The 18,052-nt window shown below is 41.8% G+C and overlaps 1 protein-coding gene across 1 annotated transcript in view; it reads right to left on the bottom strand.

The window, feature by feature from the left end:
• megf6 (multiple EGF like domains 6) overlaps positions 1 to 18,052 on the bottom strand; it is a 70,422-nt gene that overhangs the window by 31,209 nt on the left and 21,161 nt on the right. The window contains exons 5-16 of the mRNA XM_037776306.1: positions 16,110 to 16,232; positions 11,861 to 11,983; positions 9,982 to 10,107; positions 9,341 to 9,463; positions 8,568 to 8,690; positions 7,251 to 7,388; positions 7,027 to 7,149; positions 6,272 to 6,394; positions 5,912 to 6,151; positions 5,018 to 5,146; positions 1,289 to 1,417; positions 37 to 165 (exon numbers count right to left, since the gene is read on the bottom strand). Coding sequence (XP_037632234.1) covers positions 37 to 165; positions 1,289 to 1,417; positions 5,018 to 5,146; positions 5,912 to 6,151; positions 6,272 to 6,394; positions 7,027 to 7,149; positions 7,251 to 7,388; positions 8,568 to 8,690; positions 9,341 to 9,463; positions 9,982 to 10,107; positions 11,861 to 11,983; positions 16,110 to 16,232 — 1,629 coding nt within the window. The remainder of the gene's footprint in view (positions 1 to 36; positions 166 to 1,288; positions 1,418 to 5,017; positions 5,147 to 5,911; positions 6,152 to 6,271; positions 6,395 to 7,026; positions 7,150 to 7,250; positions 7,389 to 8,567; positions 8,691 to 9,340; positions 9,464 to 9,981; positions 10,108 to 11,860; positions 11,984 to 16,109; positions 16,233 to 18,052) is intronic.

The following is an 18,052-nucleotide window of genomic DNA, read 5'->3' as shown; positions in this document are numbered from 1 at the left end:
CAGTGGGTATTATGATGAGGTCAGGTTGGTACTCACGTAGGTGGCAGAAGCGTCCATATAGTCCCGGAGAGCACAGGCAGCCTCCATACAGACGATGGCAATGTCCGTTGTTGGGACAGTTGCACTTTTTTCTGCAGAACCTCCCGAAATAACCCCTCGGACAACCTGTAAACGTGAATAATGACACTTGAGGATAGGATGTCTACTTCTGTAAAATGTACTCTACTGTGATAAGATAAAAAGATGATGGCGTGTGATACCGTCTCCCAAGGCACCCTTTAGCGTCTGTATGAGACGCACCGGGCTTTCCATTAACTCTCCCTCTCAAAGACGGTACATTAGCCTCACAGCATGAGATGTGGATTCCCCCTTCCCTCTCACATACTCTGTAGCTCTCTCACAGTCAAACAGCTAACTAGCTAACTAGCTAGCCACATCTACTGGCATCATAACAGGAGGAAGGAAGTGGTAAAGTAAGTAAAGCACACCTTTTGCTTGATTTGATTGGCTGCCTGGGCCAAGAGTGACAGTGACGAGCGATGCCACTCTGAGCCAGGGGTTGAAAAGTTGAGAATATTTTAACTTTTATGCACGTCTAAAAACTGTTAGAAAAACACGCTGCGCCAAAGAGGAGCGCACGGCAGGCGCCCTGTACCATAGGAAAACAATGGTTTTGCGGGTGATGTGCTTCTGGCGACGCGCTCCTGGCGACGCGTCTCCGTGTGATCAGGGCCTAAGAGCGGGAGGGGAGGTGAATGGGTCCAACAATCACAAGGCTTTCATCCAGGAGACCGCGGTTCGTGTCACGTGCGTGTGTATTGGAGTTTCAAGCTCAACCATGTTGTTTTTTCCTAAACCTAACTAAACAGCAAACCTAAAGTAACGCCAAGGGGCGTGACAAAGCGGCAGTGTGACATGTTGGGATGAGAATGTACTGATTCAGCACACATTGAAGGATGTTGTACAGCAGTGGGTCCCAACCTGTGGAGCAGGACCCCTACAAGGGGTTGCAAGATAAATTATTTTTCTGACTTTTCTCAAATTTTGTCTTGTGAAGTTCTCTAGTTTGATTCTTTCAGATCTCTGAAAATATTAAAATGAAACAATTTTGGGAGATAAAATCACTCTTCCATTGAAATGCTCACAACTAACAGACGTACAACCTATGACAGGGTCGTAAGGAGATATTTCTTCATATTAAGGGGCAAAAGCAAAAAATGTCTGGGACCACCAACTCAGAGCCTGGTTTTTGTATTCACATGTGTGTGTGTACTGTGTGTATACAAACCATCCTCGCAGAGCAGACCCTGTACCCCAGGGGGGCACAAACACTTCCCAGTCACAGGGTCACACGAGCCTCCATTCTGACAACGACACAGGCTGTTACAGGCCTGCCCATAGGTCCCCTGTGGACAAGCTGGAGAAGGAGAGGGGGTGAAGAAAGAAGAGGGAAGTATGGGGAAAGAGCATTGACACCTTATCAGTTGCACTTAATTAATCATTCCTATGACACTGAAACACAGACTCGTATATGAGAGAAGAGAAAACAGCCAAAGAAAGGGTTATCGTTTAGAAGTCAGTCAACACTTTCCACCTTCCATCCTGTCTTTCCCCATGGTGTGTGCCCTCCTGACACCCATAATCTCTCTGGCCTTGTTAGCCATTACAACATGAACCAGCTGGCTGTTTAAGATGTGCTAAAGTGTTATAATCTATCAAGTGAAAGTCTGCTTAAATTCCATGTCACACTTTCTTCGCAGCAGTTTTACGTCACTCCATAGGAAGATAAGCCAGTTTAAAATCAGCTATGGAGGAAACGACATTACAGACACTGAAATTACATTACAATTAATATATAAATGAAGGAGCAGGAAGGACTTAGAGTATAGAGAATAGGTTAACAAACTTTTTTTCATACAAAGATTCTGTCTGACTTGCACCAGACGGGACGTGTACATCTGGAAATGCAACCAAAGTAAATGAACAGTGCAGCGGGTGGGGTCATGGGGCATTGATTCTGCTTCATAATGATGGACTTGACAGTGGGGTTATGTTTGGGCATGTTCAGGCAACATGCAAAACACAAAGAGCTGTTTAAATAGTACACAATACTTTAATTTCTCCACCAACAATATGAAAAGTTGCCTCTGGGATGTGATTCTAGGCCATTTGCTTTTCTGTGTGGCCTGAATTAAAGCTAGGGTAGGTTTTGTATTTTAGAAACCTTTTTTATTATATTTTTTTAAATGTCGCAGGACTGTAATAAGCGTAAGTAAATTATATGTATCCCCCATCACTGAGTAAGCCTCTCTCCGTTTACACACTGTATGTGTTTAGTAGGAAAAAGAGAGCATGCACCTACGTTGATATGAGTAAAGCAGATTTGGGTAGGAGCCATTCACAGGATCTTTTCAGGGGCCCAGCCATTTCTGTGGGCGAGCCTGTGTTTACCTACATGCCTACCTGCTCTCACTCTGCCCGTGTACTCATTACTCATTGTGTGTCACCAGAATTTTCAACAAACTGCCCTCTTGACAGCTGTGAGTACTAACAATAGCCATGTTCATTGTGTACGTTCATTATGATATGTTTATATTTGTAACGATCATTTTGGGGGAGTGGCTTTGGAAGGAGGCCTGAAGCGATGGACTGTCAGTGTCACAGACTTGGCAACTTTCTTGCTAGATTTAGGGACTTTTGGAGCTAATGCTGCTAGCTACTTTAATTGGAAAAGAGTTGGCAACACTGGGCTCAGTTTTCTGGTTGGATGCTTTTAAAATCTAGTGTACTCTTTTTGGTTTCTCCAATGTTGCTGACCCCAGCTTTAAGCATTTAATTGGTATTTAGATGGCCACAAAATGTTGCTAACATACCATTTGCAAAAAAAAAAATGTGTATGTACATAGTAGCCTACTAGCAACATGTAAAATCCAAGTCAAAACCATAATTTCTTAACTATGTTGACATGTTAATTGTGATCCATCAGAAAAATAGTGATGAATATGAAGATAGACAAGTTAAAAGGGACTTTTTTTAGGGGGGGGGATTTTTGAGATTTAACTGAAATGTGGATGGTACAAAAGGGACTAACGCACAACATACTGTACCAAGATGATACTGCTTTTCTACATTCAGCACATTAACTTTTAGAGTAAATTCATTCATTATATTTATTTCTTCTATAACTTCATAAAATAAGATATTGAAGTGACACCTATCAAGTCATTTAAGACAAAGTTGTAAAATATATTTTAGGCCATGGAGGGTCTAAAATTCTTTTGACCAGTTCACCTTTTTCCCTTTCAGACCACTATATTACTGCCTGCACTACCAATTCCCTATCTTTTCTTCAGGCAGTAATATTGCTTATCTTCTCCATCTGAAAATGCTGCCCATGTCCAGACCCATCACCTCCAGGGTGTGCAACTAAATACTGCCACCTCAGGAGCATGTTTCTTAACGTGACAGATTGCTTCTAACGGACCTGTCCCAAATGGCTCTCCTCTATGATTACCCGCCTGCGTCAGGTTCAGACCAAAGACAGCCATTAATCACGGAGCTGGATTGGGAACAATGGAGCCTTGCTTTCTAACCCAGTAGTGGACATCCTTGGCCTCAGGCTGTGCTCTTGCTGTGGGCCCTGGCCTCGCTCCAGTAGCAGACAGATTGATTCCCCCGGTGCTCTTGTGTTCCTGAGCCCATAAACAACCCAGCCTCCCACACAGAGGAGCCGACAGGTTTTGATACATGGCCCTATCGATGCACACGGGGAGCTATCTCATCTCTCTCTAAAACTAGACCACATTGCTTTGGGTATTTCAAATAGACCTGTGGGGAAAAGCCAGGTTGTGTGTATGTGTGTGTGTACCCTACTGTTAACATTATCCACTTTTCATGTATATGATCTGGGCATAAATTATTCATTTTGGTCTCCCATCCATGCACGTCTTCACCAGAGAGTCATTTATTTTTTACGTTCTAAAAAATGGAATATTCAAGTCCCCAAACTTTTAAAGAAAAAGTTTGACATCTTTGGGAAATACACTTATTTACATGCTTATTAAAGTCAGATGAGAAGATGGATACCACTCATGTACCACTCACATGGTAAATATGAAGCTGCACCCAACAGCCAGTTTACTTAGCTTACGTATAGACTGTACGGGGAAGCATCTAGCTTGGCTCTGCGCAAAAGTAGCAAAATCTGACTACCATTCACCACTGGCTCACTAATTAACACATTATATCTTAGCTCCCGGCCAAGAAATAGTCCCGTAAAACCACAAACTGAGAATGAAATATAACTTGTTAAGTAGTGAGCTTTAGAGGTGCCGTTAGGCAGATTGTGTTACCTTCAGACAGAGCCAGGCTAGCTGATTTCCTCTGTTACCAGTCTTCATACTAAGCTAAGCTAACCGACTGCTGGTTGTAGCTTTATATTAAACAGAGAGATATGAGAGCGGTATCGATCTTATAGGCTGTTCTCATACACTGTTTGTAGCTATACCTACGAAAAGTAATGCACTGTAATTCATATATATAGCCTACAAAATCAATTCGTATGTAATCCCAGTAATCGTGAACCAGGATGTATAAAGAGCAACAAAACTCTTTATACTACAGTCTTTAACACTGGACTTTCACCCAGGAGAATACTGTCCATGTCCCGCGCAAAACCAGAAGTCAACCTTGAATAATGCATCACGTAACTTCCTTACTTGCGCCATTTCTGTAGTTATTTTAACACAAACCACGATGTTTTCCAAAACCTAACTAAGTAGTTTTGTGGCCTAAACCTAACCAAGTTCTTTCCTGTGAAGTATGGAAGTTCATTTTGAAAAGACTGTATGCATGTAACGAGCGGAAATTTGACACGTGTTGCTGGACATTCGTAGGAGAAGGCACGAAAAAAGAGGAATGACTTTTCGTAAGAGAGACGGGAATTTGTGTTGCAAAGGAAATAATTAACACACAACGCACAGATGTTACTGTAGAAGATCCGATTAGCTATACTTACTCTTGTTACAGATGATCCCAATCCATCCAGCTGAACATTCACATTGGTCTCCGTTTTCACGACACACTCCATTCACACAGTCTTCACAGCTCACACTGCAGTCATCCCCAAACGAGCCATCTAGACACACTGAAAAATAAATATTTTCATCACTTCCTGGTCTGAATATTTACTAAAACAATAAAATAACTTCCATTTGATTTTTCACAAGGCATACATCTTAAGGCCCGGACACATCAGACCGACAGTTGGCCGTCAACCAATTTCGAGCTGTCAGTGAGCGTCTGTCGTCCTACTTTTTGCACCGTTGGCACTGGTCTGCCCGTGTCTGAGGCTTTTTGGTTGATTCAGCATGTTGAATCGGTGGCGGAGTGAGAGAAATCTCTCTGATTGGCTGTTCAGCTTAAGTGAATCAGTGTACGAGAAGATAAATGGAAGTGAGGAAAACAAGCAAACGACTAAAGTCAAGAGGGCACACACAGAAGGCTCCTCTCATTTTTCATCTTCATCTCATCTGATCATTCCAATACATGGCCGTTGCCATCTGGCATGAAGCTAAGTGGTGAGTGAGAGTGGTGTGAAAATGGTCGGCAAATGCAGCTTTGTTTCATGTACGTATCTAACAACAGCTTGTATATCCGCAGTCCTCGGTCTTCCGTTTTCCCTTTTTGAATGACGAATACAGACTACTGTCGCCTGCTGGTAGGAAGAGTTATTTCCTCTCACACAGGCGTCGAACGAACGTGCAAGTTGGCCGTTGGCTGTAGTCTTTGCGGTGCGTTCAAGTGCAAGACAAACGTTGTGAGGCGACGTCGGCCTTCGTTGCCGCTAGTTCTTTGATGCCGGTTTGGTGTGTCTGGGCCTTTAGTGTCATCACTCCCGCTTTTTCTATACCTATGCTGCTGTCCAGTCTAAGCTCTCCTCGACGCTCCCTCTGCATCTCTAAATCTTTTTCACTGTCAACACCATCACTCCCATCATCATCATGACTGTCATAACTGGAGCGCAAGGCTGCTGTGTACTGCAGGAGCTGAGGAGCCTTGCGGAACAGCAGGTCTGGTAATCTGTGGACCTCCAGCTGCTCATCCTCTTCTTCCTCATCCTCATCTTCTTCCAGTTCTGTGCCATACAGAGCTAAACACAGACAGAACAGAGTTAGAGTCAAACAATTTTAAATGGCTGAAACACTTATGTTTTACTTGTCCATAAGCAACCATTCGATCCAAGAATAACTTTAAAACAAAAGTCACTCACAAATGCAGGAGTGCTGGTCCCGATCCAAGCGGAAGCCTAGTTCACAAAAACACTCATATGTTCCCAGGGTGTTGACACAGTGGTGTTCACAGCCTGAGGTCTCTGCTACGCACTCGTCAATGTCTGACAGAAGAATACACAAACAACACACAGTTATGAGAATGAAAGAGTTGTAATAGCAAAACTCAAGTGAGGTCATTGTCATTGGGTACAGGTTGAACAAAACAGTCTGTGATGTGATGAAGTCGAGTGCGGTGTATTTGACGGAGTTGGCAGTTCAGCGTGCCAAGATGCCGCCAAAACGTTAGAAGGTATACCGTCTGTGGCGTCTGATATAAACAATCATTTGGTGGCGGCATTTTACACAACTGGATGCTTCCATTCAAATGATGGGTATCGATTGAAGTACTCTATTGGTATCAGTATCACTTTAAGGGTACTGGTATCTAAGTATTTTTTTAAACGATACCCAGCCTTAGCCTTGACATTTTTTTTCCAATCAGATAAATACATTTGCTTCACTTCGGAGTAATAATTTGATTTAATTTCTTCTACCCATCTGGCAGTTCCACTAGTTTGTGTAAAGTTTGCTCCTTAGCGAGTAAAATGTTCTGGTTTCTGCTCTGAAATGGCCTTGAAAAGCAGAATTTCTGAGCAATTTGTTAGTGACCACTGAGAATTTGTGTCCGGCACTACTGTGCCACAACACAGAAAACACAAAAAAAAACTCCACGCTAACAGTCTAGCACTCTTACCATCACAACCGCAGCCGTTTGGATTCAGTCTGTGGCCAGCTCTGCAGCTGCACTCGTAGCCGCCCGGGTAGTTCCTACAGAAGTGACGGCAGCAGGACTGCCCGCTGTTGCACTCATCACTATCTGAGGAAGGAACGCAGTGGAGTTGGTTTAAATAAATGGCCAGAAAGACACAAGTACATTCACAGAGTGAATGAAAATGAAAGAAGAGGAGAAGTTCTTACCTACACAGGTCTTCTTGTCCCGGTCCAGCTGGTAGCCGTGGTTGCACGAGCACAGCGGGCCGTTGGTGGTGTGCTCGCAGTGATGAGAGCAACCTCCATTGTTCTTCTCACAGCTGTTGACAATCTCCATCTCAATGCCTGGAGGGGAGTGCACCAAAACCACAATTGAAGTGAATAACCAGAGCTGAAACATAAGGACGATGTTATGGGGCATTTATGAGGATTATATTTTGTTTGTTCCAGCTGCAGATGAGGAGAGAAAAAAAATCCATTCTTGAGCACAACTATGTAACTATAAAGCGTGGAATCTCTGTCTGTCTGTGTGTCCTTTGCATATTTCAAGAACCGCTCATCCAATCTAATTCACACCTGGCAGGTGTATTGCTGGGGACCCAAGGGAGTGCTTTGTTGAATTTGGGGCAATTTGGACATGCGATACGTTAAGCAGCGGGGGTGGGGCCTCAGGGCTCTGCAGACTGAGTCCAGCACGTCGTCCACAACGGGCAGACCGCAACTCATTGACTGCAGTTCTCTTTACAACCGGACTCTTCTTCACTTCCCTGTAATCAACATGAGCAGATACCCAACTGGAAGCAGAATCGAACGAATCAAGTGTATTTCACCGGTATAACCGTGAGCCGTGACATGTGTTTTTTTCCTTCTTTTTTTTGAGTAAGACTGTATTTCCCTGATGTAAGACTTTATACTAACTTATAACCCTAATAACATTATCGAACAGCACTAGTAGTTTAAATTACAATGGAATTAGAAAGGTAAGTGAGTCTGCTCTATCCAGTTGGTAACAAATTGCTGTACATCAGACACATTAAAGTGGCATTATATGAGATACTAAATACACGCTGGTGTGTTTTGCACAAAGAAGATAACTTTGAGACAAAAAAAATCTGTTGTAAATGTGTGTTGCTGGACAAAAAAGTTGAAATTGCAACTGGTCAGCAATGTCATGACATGATATAATTAGCAGTATATGCTTGTTCATGCTTACGGTTATTTATTTGTTTACATTGTGTTGCATCCCCGGCACTGCATACAAGCACTCCAGTTAGTGACGTTTGTGACGTGTTTTCCGTACTTATGTTACATTGTTCCCATACGTATTTTACTTAATTTACATACTTATTTTAAACCCAAAAATGACATTTTCCCTAAACTTAATGAAGTGGTTTTGTTGCCCCCCGCTGGTACTGCACCTTCATGCATGCGTGTTATATTCACGCCAGGGTGAGGCAAAACGTGACACTCGTCTGGTGGCCAGTCGGATCTATTACACATTTTTAATTTCTACGGCCTACTTACGGTAGCACTGTTTGCCATCAGCACCGAGTTCAAAGCCCGGATGACACACACAGCTGAAGGAGCCCAGCATGTTGACACATCGGTGGGAACACTTGGCATGGCCTGAACGGCACTCATCAATGTCTATAGGGGACATAAAAAAAGACAAAACAAAGATCACATGTGCATATGAAAGGCATGATGGCAAACAAAGATTTATCTGTTTTAAAAAAGTTGCAAAACACAAGAGTCTATCTCTAGGTCATATTGAGACATAATCCAGAGCATTTCAGAGTTGATGTACTGTATGTCTTCTTGTCCTCTATAACTACAATTAAGTAATCTAACCCTGTTGGCTCAATCACAGTTTACTCCCAGGACCAGAAGGGCCTGGGTTATTATGGTTCACACTGCAACAGAAACACTCACTTTTTGAAACAAACACACTGGCTTGGAGCACTGTTAAGCAAGCATTAGGCTACAAAACTATGCTCCCATAAAAAATCTGATTTCATAACAATGTAGCAAATACTTCCTCCAGCAGGAAGGCTCTGTCAGGTCTCAGATTTCTCTGGCTTCTGCTGTCCCCCATAGGTGGAGCAGGAGAAATGTTAGCGAGAATAGTTTCCAACCATCAATGCAGGTCTGTTGTAGTGCAGATTTGCTGGTTTAGTGTGGCTGTAACTTATGGAAAAATCATAAATGGCATTCTCTTAAACTGTAGCAGATTCCAGGGAAAGGTGTTTTTGAGCCTGAGCCTTTTTTGTGTACATCATGTGTGTGTGATGCCTCACCTTCACAGTTCTTGCCATCTCCAGTCAGTGTAAAACCAGGTCGGCAGCTGCAGTGAACCCGGCTGTCTTCTGAAAGACACAGCTGGGCGCAGCCTCCATTCCTGTCCACACAGGGGTCCCTCACTGACGCACACAAACACAGATAGGAAGAGACACACACATACAGAAAAATGAAGTCAGGTCAGCCCAGCAGGTGATTCTCTGACCTTCCTGGTTAGTTAGTTCATGAGCACAGATACAACTCAACTCCAGATCAACATGTATGTTTGAATCCTGCACGTGCAGCATCTTATTCAGGAACATTACAAAAGTGAGTCTGCTTATGATATCTAAAAGATCCCTCGTAAAACTAACAAAAACACTTAAAAATCCAAGAGGAGAAATCTGAATTCCTGCTCTTTATTGTACAATAGCTGTTTCCAAAGCTGCCTCTCAAATTCCTTTCCTATCTACATCTTCCTACTTTGCACACTAGCAGTAGCCACAAAAAACATCCTTATTTTTGCTGTAATTTGATCCAAATTGCAACATTAAAAGCACCAAACTCACCTTAGAAAGATAACTTACTCTAATGAACTCTGTTTGTCCAGGGATTTCAGACATATTCTTACATTATGAACATGTCTGGCAAAATGACTTACATTCACAGTGCCTCCCGTCTCTCTTCAGCTGGTAGTTCTTTCGACAGTCACACTTGTAGTGATTGTTCCCCATATCCACACACTTGTGCTCACATCCACCATTCAATACGGAGCAAGAGTTCACAGCTTAAAAGGAAGACAGACACATAAATGAATAAGCATAAACACACTCCAATTACAGAATTAATGGATGAAACTCTGACCAGTTATTGGATATTTAACATCTGAACTCACACAGTATGACAGGTATAATTGAATTTGTTGGCAATCTAAAATGGCTTTCACACCTCAAACTCTGCAGCCGCGTAATTATGGAAAACTCTTGGGTAAAGGCTGGGATCTGGAAAATGATATTCAAGCGGTACCCCTGGTTACTCTAACGATCTTTCCATCCCATTACTCCTGTGATTTAATGATGTGCCAAATATGAATATCAGCCGTGTGCCTTCTGGGTGCTCTAAACACAGACATGATGACACAGACAGGCTGTAAAACGGAGAGAGCGGCTGGCTTTTAACATTGATGACTTCAACAGACACAATTAGCCTCCATCCCTCTCCTTTACCACAAAGCTGCAGTCACAAAAAAAGGGGAGTATTAAGAATGAAAAATACGACCGCAAGCAACAAAGGAGTTCTGATTTTCAGCAAGTAGCAAATTCTCTCGTTACCTACAGGTTTTATGGTGCTAAAATGGGAGGAAAGTACTTTACTGCCTATATTTCCCCTTTCAAATCAGAATTTCCACTCAACACTGAGATAATCAATCATGGAAGCTCAGCACTCCTATTCTTAAGTTACTGCATTAAAGCTAGGGTTGGTAATGTATTTAAGAAACATTTTTGTTATATTTGCTGATATGCTCATTACATTCTGACAGCAATCAATAAATCAAATGCTCTGACAAAACGAAAAATTTAAAAATCTGTTATCTGTGAACACATCCGTGTTAACTGGCTACTTTAAGCCGATTGTGTCAATGAATGAGTATGTGTTTAAAATTGATTGAAGGCTTTTACATGGACACCTACTGTACATGCTCTGTTGGTGTTTTCACCAGCTGCCGTCAATTTGTGCAACCACGACGCATTCAGCTGAGAGTTACCAGTGAACAGGGCACAAGTTAAACCAAAACACTGGCGGCGTCTATGGTTGCAGGCTGTTAAACGTGTTGACTGCCACTGAACTAAGAACACAATCAAAAATGCCGGTGTTTGTAGCGCCCATTTCAAAACTCAATAAATTCAAAACTCTGAGTCTAGGTCATGGTATTTGACGTTCTGTACACGACCACAGATAACATAGTTGTAAGCATCTAGTAGCTTGTATGCCCGTAATTTCTCGCTGGTATAACGTTACACGTCAGGTTTCTCCAACAAATACGTGTATATACCTGGCCACTGAATATTGGGCCATTTGCTAATGTCTTCTACCCGCTCACTGATAGCACACAGATCTGGAAAGTCAATTTGTTTAGGTTGCATTCGCGATCTTTGGTGGTTAATGTCCTTGCATAGCTTGACAAGCTATTGCACTCCGCCCTACTGCAGTTGCCAAAATATGTATGCACACTTACGTACGTCATCATTGATTGAAAACTGTAAAAGGGTCTATAACATACAGATATAAGAGTTGTATCAATCTTCTCATTTAATCTTGGCAATAATGCATATAAGTGTATTTCTCAAAATATGAAACTATTCCTTTACAGAACAACTACATCTAACCACAGAAGCCTAACTTTTGTAACTGCATTGTATCTGTTCCTCTACGCCAATGAGGAAATATTAATGAGGGAAAAATGCAGTTCGTGGGAAGGACTAAATGGACTTTTAAAATGGTTACCACAAGTGCAATAAATACCTCTGGTTAGTACTTACCAATGCAGGTCCGACCATCAGAGTGCATGCGGAAGCCTTCGCTGCACTCGCAGTGATAAGAACCCGGTGTGTCGACACACGTTTGCTGGCATCCTCCATTGAGCTCCTCACACTCATTGACATCTGAACACACACACACACACACATATACACATACTCATAATCATGCACAGACGATTGCTCATTAAGAAAACTACTCATTCATTAAACTGGATATTGCCATAAACCACAAGACTGCACAATAACAAGAACCACTTCAGCCAACATTAAAACATCAGGAATGTCAGTTTGCTTCTGACTGTGTCAAGGACTTAATTTACAAGCATGCTAGTCATGGCATAATTAGAAGCCTATATAAATGCCCTCCCTGCTTGGTTGAACAATGACAGATTGGGAGCAACTGTAGGAAAGTAATGCAGAAAATGAATGGAAGCTTAAATTGGGCCGCTTTTTAGAAACAAGACATTTATTGCGTCCTTTATAAAATCCGACATCCAGCTTTGAGGCGGTCTGATTAAACATTCCATCTGCAGCGAGCCAAATAGAGGAAAATGAAAAACACATTTTTAGTATTACAGATTTAAAGAGTTGTAATTGTATAATTTTGACCAGATCTCAAATTTATTTTCTGTTTTATTTTTTGGAGACATCTACTTTTGAGTATTACGTCTACAGTCTAGCTGTCATGTTTATGCCCTATCCGTAGACTGTATATAAGAAGTGGACGTAGTCACGGTGATGTTACCTATTGGTTTGTGGACTTTGAAGCATTTTGGCTGTCGCCATCTTGGTTATTTGCAACCAGAGGTGACACGAGAGGGTGGAGCTAAGTACAACCGAACACTGAATAAGACATTTTTAGGCGACTAAAAAGGTTATAATTAACTTTCATGAACTAAAAACACACTATGAAAGGGTTAAAGTTGTAAGATGAAAACACGGACAACTCCCAGACCAGACAACGCCGTGGTAGCGACCTGTCAATCACAAGGTAGCCACGCCCTAAAGCATCCCCTGCTTTATGGTCTATTTGACTCTAAATGGGACCATAATTTACTAAATGAGCATCATGCTGTATTGAAGAAGACTTGAAACTAGCGACCATAAACTCATGTTTACAATCTTTACTGAGGTAATAAATCTAATTTCTCATAGACTTATATTCAATCAGACTTTTTGCAACCAGAGGAGTCGCCCCCTGCTGGCCATTAAGAAAGGCACTTTTGCATTGGTTTTACTTTTCAGACCCAGAGGTTGCCCACTGGCCCTATCCCACTTTAATAGTGAAGGAAAATACAATAAACAAAAGTACAGTTTGCATTTGAGGAAGACACTGAATCACCACCAAAACAATACTACACTGACCCTGATGTGCTCTGACTCCTCTAGGAAAAATATACATGTATAATGTCTTCGGCTTGAATGATGAATGGCTTATCACGCTGTTCGTGCAGTAGCATGCGTACAATCAATTTCCTGCACAGGGGAGAATTGCATATGGCTGCACGTGTGTCAGACTGAAGTTCATGTTCCGCAGAGACAGAAGCCAGCTGAGAAAGACAACATACCTGAACACTCTACTCAAGGACAATCAGGCTTTACTACACATCTGGACAACACATCACACATCCTCCCTAACCTCCTCCCGGTTGTCATCTCTGATTCGCAAGGGCTTTTTCGGCTCACACTAGCGATGACAGAGTAGATGTGTGGGGAGAAATAATGTTGCAATTTCCCTTTTTTGCAGGGGAGGGATGTTAAACGCAAAGCATGTGGTTCAGTTTATATGAGCATGCAACACTACCACCATTTAGGCTTCTTAGAGGTCAAAGCACTTCCCGAGTAGTGCAAATATTAGAAATCATTTTCAAATAGTTTGCCTGTGTGCGCGCGTCTTTCCCTGCACTTTCCCCATGGGAACAGCCCAAATGAACTCAAGACTATTTTAATTAGCTTGTTTCCATTGACAGGAGCTAAAGGAAGAGGGGGTGTCAAGATAATGGAGTAGCGCTGAAACAAATAATCACTACACAACCGCCAATGAAGAATCACATATTCATGAGCCGTCCTGTCATTCTGGGCTCTTTTGTGCTTTAACACATTGGCAGCTATTGTAGAGGATGCCTAACATACTAAACAATAGATTCTGGGGGGAGGTTTGTCAAGGTTAATATACTTATTGGTCTCCTCATGTGAGAGGATTTCAATGGGAGACACACAATGGCTGCTTTTCACCGGTGAGTGAGGTGGTGTGTGTGTGGCAGCAGGGGCGGGGGTGGTGGTGTCGGAGGTCGAGGGGCACGAGGTCTGAATGGTATCGTGTGACACCGTCTGGCTCTAAGCGGAGCTGCTGAGCTAGCATCTACAACTAGACAATGTAGCAGGCCAAACATTTGGGAGCGCTGCTTTGGGGGCAGAAAGAAATGAACAGGTGGTCTTCAGAATGAGCGCCACAGGAGCTGAATTTACTAAAAACAAAAGTGGATCAGAGGCACTCTGGTGTGAAAGCAAACATCTTAATGTGGTAGGATTTAAAGTATGTATTTGCTTTAGTGATTACATGATCAAATTATTTCAAATTTGACTAATTTTTCATCTGAATTAAGGTTAAAACAGCAGAGCAGAGAGGCCACTCTAAATGTCAATGGAAGACTTTGAAAGTCCCACTAAAATAAAGAAAAAAACTTCTAAAAACAACTCCTTAATGGGTTTGTTTCAGTTCAAACCCAAACTCGATGTCTTTCCCCTTAAAATCGACCACACATACAATTCACACAAAAGCCTGTAAAAGAAGAACTTCACAGCTGCTGTTCTCCACTGGTTAGCTCTCAGACTTTAAAATATTACTAAGTGACAATATCCTGCCTTAAAGGTTAAAGGTCAGGGGCACTTGTTCACACCTGTAGCTCTAAAGAACAAATGGGCCTCAGTGCCCAGCACTAACTCAGCGTATTTCTGTCAGATGAGACGGCCAAACTGAGAAAGCATGCTGTCTGAGAAGAGAGGCTTATTAGGAAGTGGTGCTGCCTGTGTGGTTGGTTCAGCCTTTACAGCCTGAAGTCTAGACAGTTAAGTAGGTCTTCAGTTGGTCAACTTAGGCTAGAGAATTCAAAGTTTTTTGACCTGACCTTTCTGCTAAATCATAAGGACCATTAAATTCATTCAAATGGAAGACTTTGACGTATTATCCAAGCACACATTCATTTTATGCATCTAGAAAATATGGCAACTAACAGTGTTTTTATTCTTTGGTAATATATATTTAGCCTGCCAGCTGTGTAATATAAAAATGTTGGATCTTCGTCAAACATTTTTTTTACAATTCCAATAGCTGGGAAATCCAGATTTTTTTAAACTAGAATAAAGACAAGGAAAAAGCATGAATTAAAAGTACGCTGTAGGACTATTGAACAATGTTTTTTGATGAATGGGTCCCCATATTGTTTATGGAAGACTAAAGACCTCAAGCTGATGTGAGGAAAGCATGTTTTAGAACACTAAAAACGATGGCAAATGTTTATGAGGTAGAATATGCATTCAACATATTTCTTAGGCCTTAATATCTGGTTTATCTGGGCTTCTGCTCAACACTGAACTACTAAATCATGAACCCCACACTTACCACCCTTGTATCAAAGAGTGTAGAAGCAAAGAGGTGAAACTTGTGTGCTTTTTTGACAATGGCCACTAGATGGCGCTGCAGTAGCGCTTCTGCCATTTTGGACTGAAAACACCAATGAATCCATTGCCATCGATGTATAAAGGGATAAAATCAGAGGATAATTTTTTTCAAGGTAAATCAACACCCCAGTACAAACACTTAAATAGCCCTCATTTAAATCGTTATGTCCTAAAAGTTGTAAAATTAACTAATAGCTGTTATTTTCCTCAACATAATGAACATGCCACAGACCCACGGGACCGCACCGCCCTGCACGCTCATATGACATATCCGGTTCTGCCGGCTTCCTGATTGCTCTCAAAATCTGTGTGCTGGATTTTTCGAACTTCCATTTATGTCCATTGCTCACTCTATGCTCTAGGCTTTGCATCATGTGTGATTTTGTCAGGGAAAAAAATATTTAAAATGATGGCAATGTGCTATTTTGTGTTTGTTTAGAAACATAACCGGCATCTTTAACAGTAAATTCATTACTCTAACATTTAAAAAAAGCCCCAGCCGGGCAGAGAGCCTCCTACAATCTGTCTGTGTTTGTGCACACCGGCTGCATCTAGATGTCCATCTTACCGTGACATGCCTTTCCATCTGGCCCCAGTCGGCTGCCTTCAGGACACTTGCAGTAGTAGCTGCCGATGGTGTTGCAACAGTACCCCTCACAGCCGCCTTCATCCTTTTCACATTCGTTAACATCTGAAAGAAAAAGATTTAAAGGCCAGATTTACTAACATAATGCACAGTCCACAAAACCAAAAGGTTTCTAGCCCCCTTTTAGCTAACCTTTCTTGCTCTTTGAGGAGTTCCTCAATGTGTTGTTTAGTTATTTCCCTTTTAAGCAGAAAGGAAAGCAACAAAACTTTTACAGGGTTCACTTTCACTGATCACTTTGTAGAGCAGAGCACATATTACTTAGTTTACGTACTTATTTTTATCCTAACCATGATGTTTTTCCTGAACCTAACTCAGTGGTTTTGTTGCTTAAACATAACCACGACCATTTCATGTTAAGCCTGTGGCGTGTAAATGACATGCGAGAAGCCTAAAATGCGAAATGTCCCTAAGATGTTGTGCTATTTATAGGTCTTCCCATGGGATCAGGTTGGTTGTTCCTGGTCACAGTATTCCATTTAATGTCCAAAGATCTTTGCATGAACTTTTGCCCGATCCTTGTAGAAACTGATTAAACTGCTGCTGTTTCCACGTGGCAGCAACATAGCCAAACCTTTCACAGATGATACAGTGTTGTATGTTTGGTTTGGAAAAAGGAGATGGTGACAGAGAAAAGCATTGCACTTGCATGGACACCCCCTGAAAAAGAGGAAGACTAAGGTAACAGAGGGGAAAAGAAAAGTTATTTAGTAGCGTCTCCCATCTGTTGAAAGACTTAATGGGACCCTTTAGCTGTGTGTTGAGCAAAAGTTTGTTTATCTTTAAATAACAGGAAGTTTCAGAAGCACAACATGGAAAGACAATTTGGAAAGAAAAGACAGGAGTCAGCGGGAGGTAGAGAGCAGCATGATGTTTGCCAGCTTGTCTGTGTAGATGAAGAGCACATGACAAATCAAGGTCTGCCTATATAATCATGGTGTATTAAATTACAGATGGTTACTCTGTGACATTCACCCACAGTTGCCTATGGCTTTTCTTTCATAAACAAGGAAGAGCTTCTGATCATTACCAAGCTTATAATTAAGGTTTTTAATATTTGTTTAGGCTTTGTGGGCGCAATAGTAGTGGTATAATGTCCCATTCCCACAATCCCCTGGTGTTTAGGTATGTATGCAAAGGTTAATCTAAAGCACATACAGTTAAATGGACCGCTAATAAGCAAAAGCCAACATAAATGCGCTCCAAAGCCCCTCTGGTAAAAAACCTGAAAACAATTTCTGTTTTAGGTTTCAACATAAATGAGTAGACTCAGAGGAGCATTGCCAGTATTCTCCTGTTGGTCCATTCAGGAAATTGTCAGTTATGTCTACACTGTATTTTATCTGTTTCTCTAGCCAGGAAGACACCCATGAAGCACGGACAACTTGGCCAGTATTATAAACAGACAAGGGTATATGATAAACAGCCCCTATCACTCAGATAAAATGTCTCTTCCTCCATATGTGTGCGCATGAATAAACATGTACAAAACAATATATTGGCTCCAAACTACAGCAGTCCATTAGGGCAGAATTGTCTCCAGCTGAACATGTGAGATGCATTATCGATTCTCTATTCAGATTGTTTTAATTGACGGGATACAAAGCGCAGTAGTCTGGACGAGTGGTGCTGAATTATTACAACCACATGTATTTCCCATTTATCCTCCCTGTGGAGAAGAAGAGATATGAACGCATTTGTTACAGTGTAGGTGAAAGAAACCATAGAGCAAGAACAGCAGCTGAGGTAACAAATGGTTCTCTTCTACAGTAGTTATCAAAGAGTTATAATAGTATGTTTCCTGATCTACAATGCTTATGTAATAAAGTATGCAGCAGGTAATGCATCAACAACGTTGACGAGAA

This window comes from Sebastes umbrosus, chromosome 7, assembly GCF_015220745.1.
Source record: "Sebastes umbrosus isolate fSebUmb1 chromosome 7, fSebUmb1.pri, whole genome shotgun sequence".
Lineage (NCBI taxonomy): Eukaryota > Metazoa > Chordata > Actinopteri > Perciformes > Sebastidae > Sebastes > Sebastes umbrosus.
The sequence above is the reverse complement of the archived record's forward strand: the minus strand, read 5'-3'. Positions and strand labels throughout refer to the sequence as shown.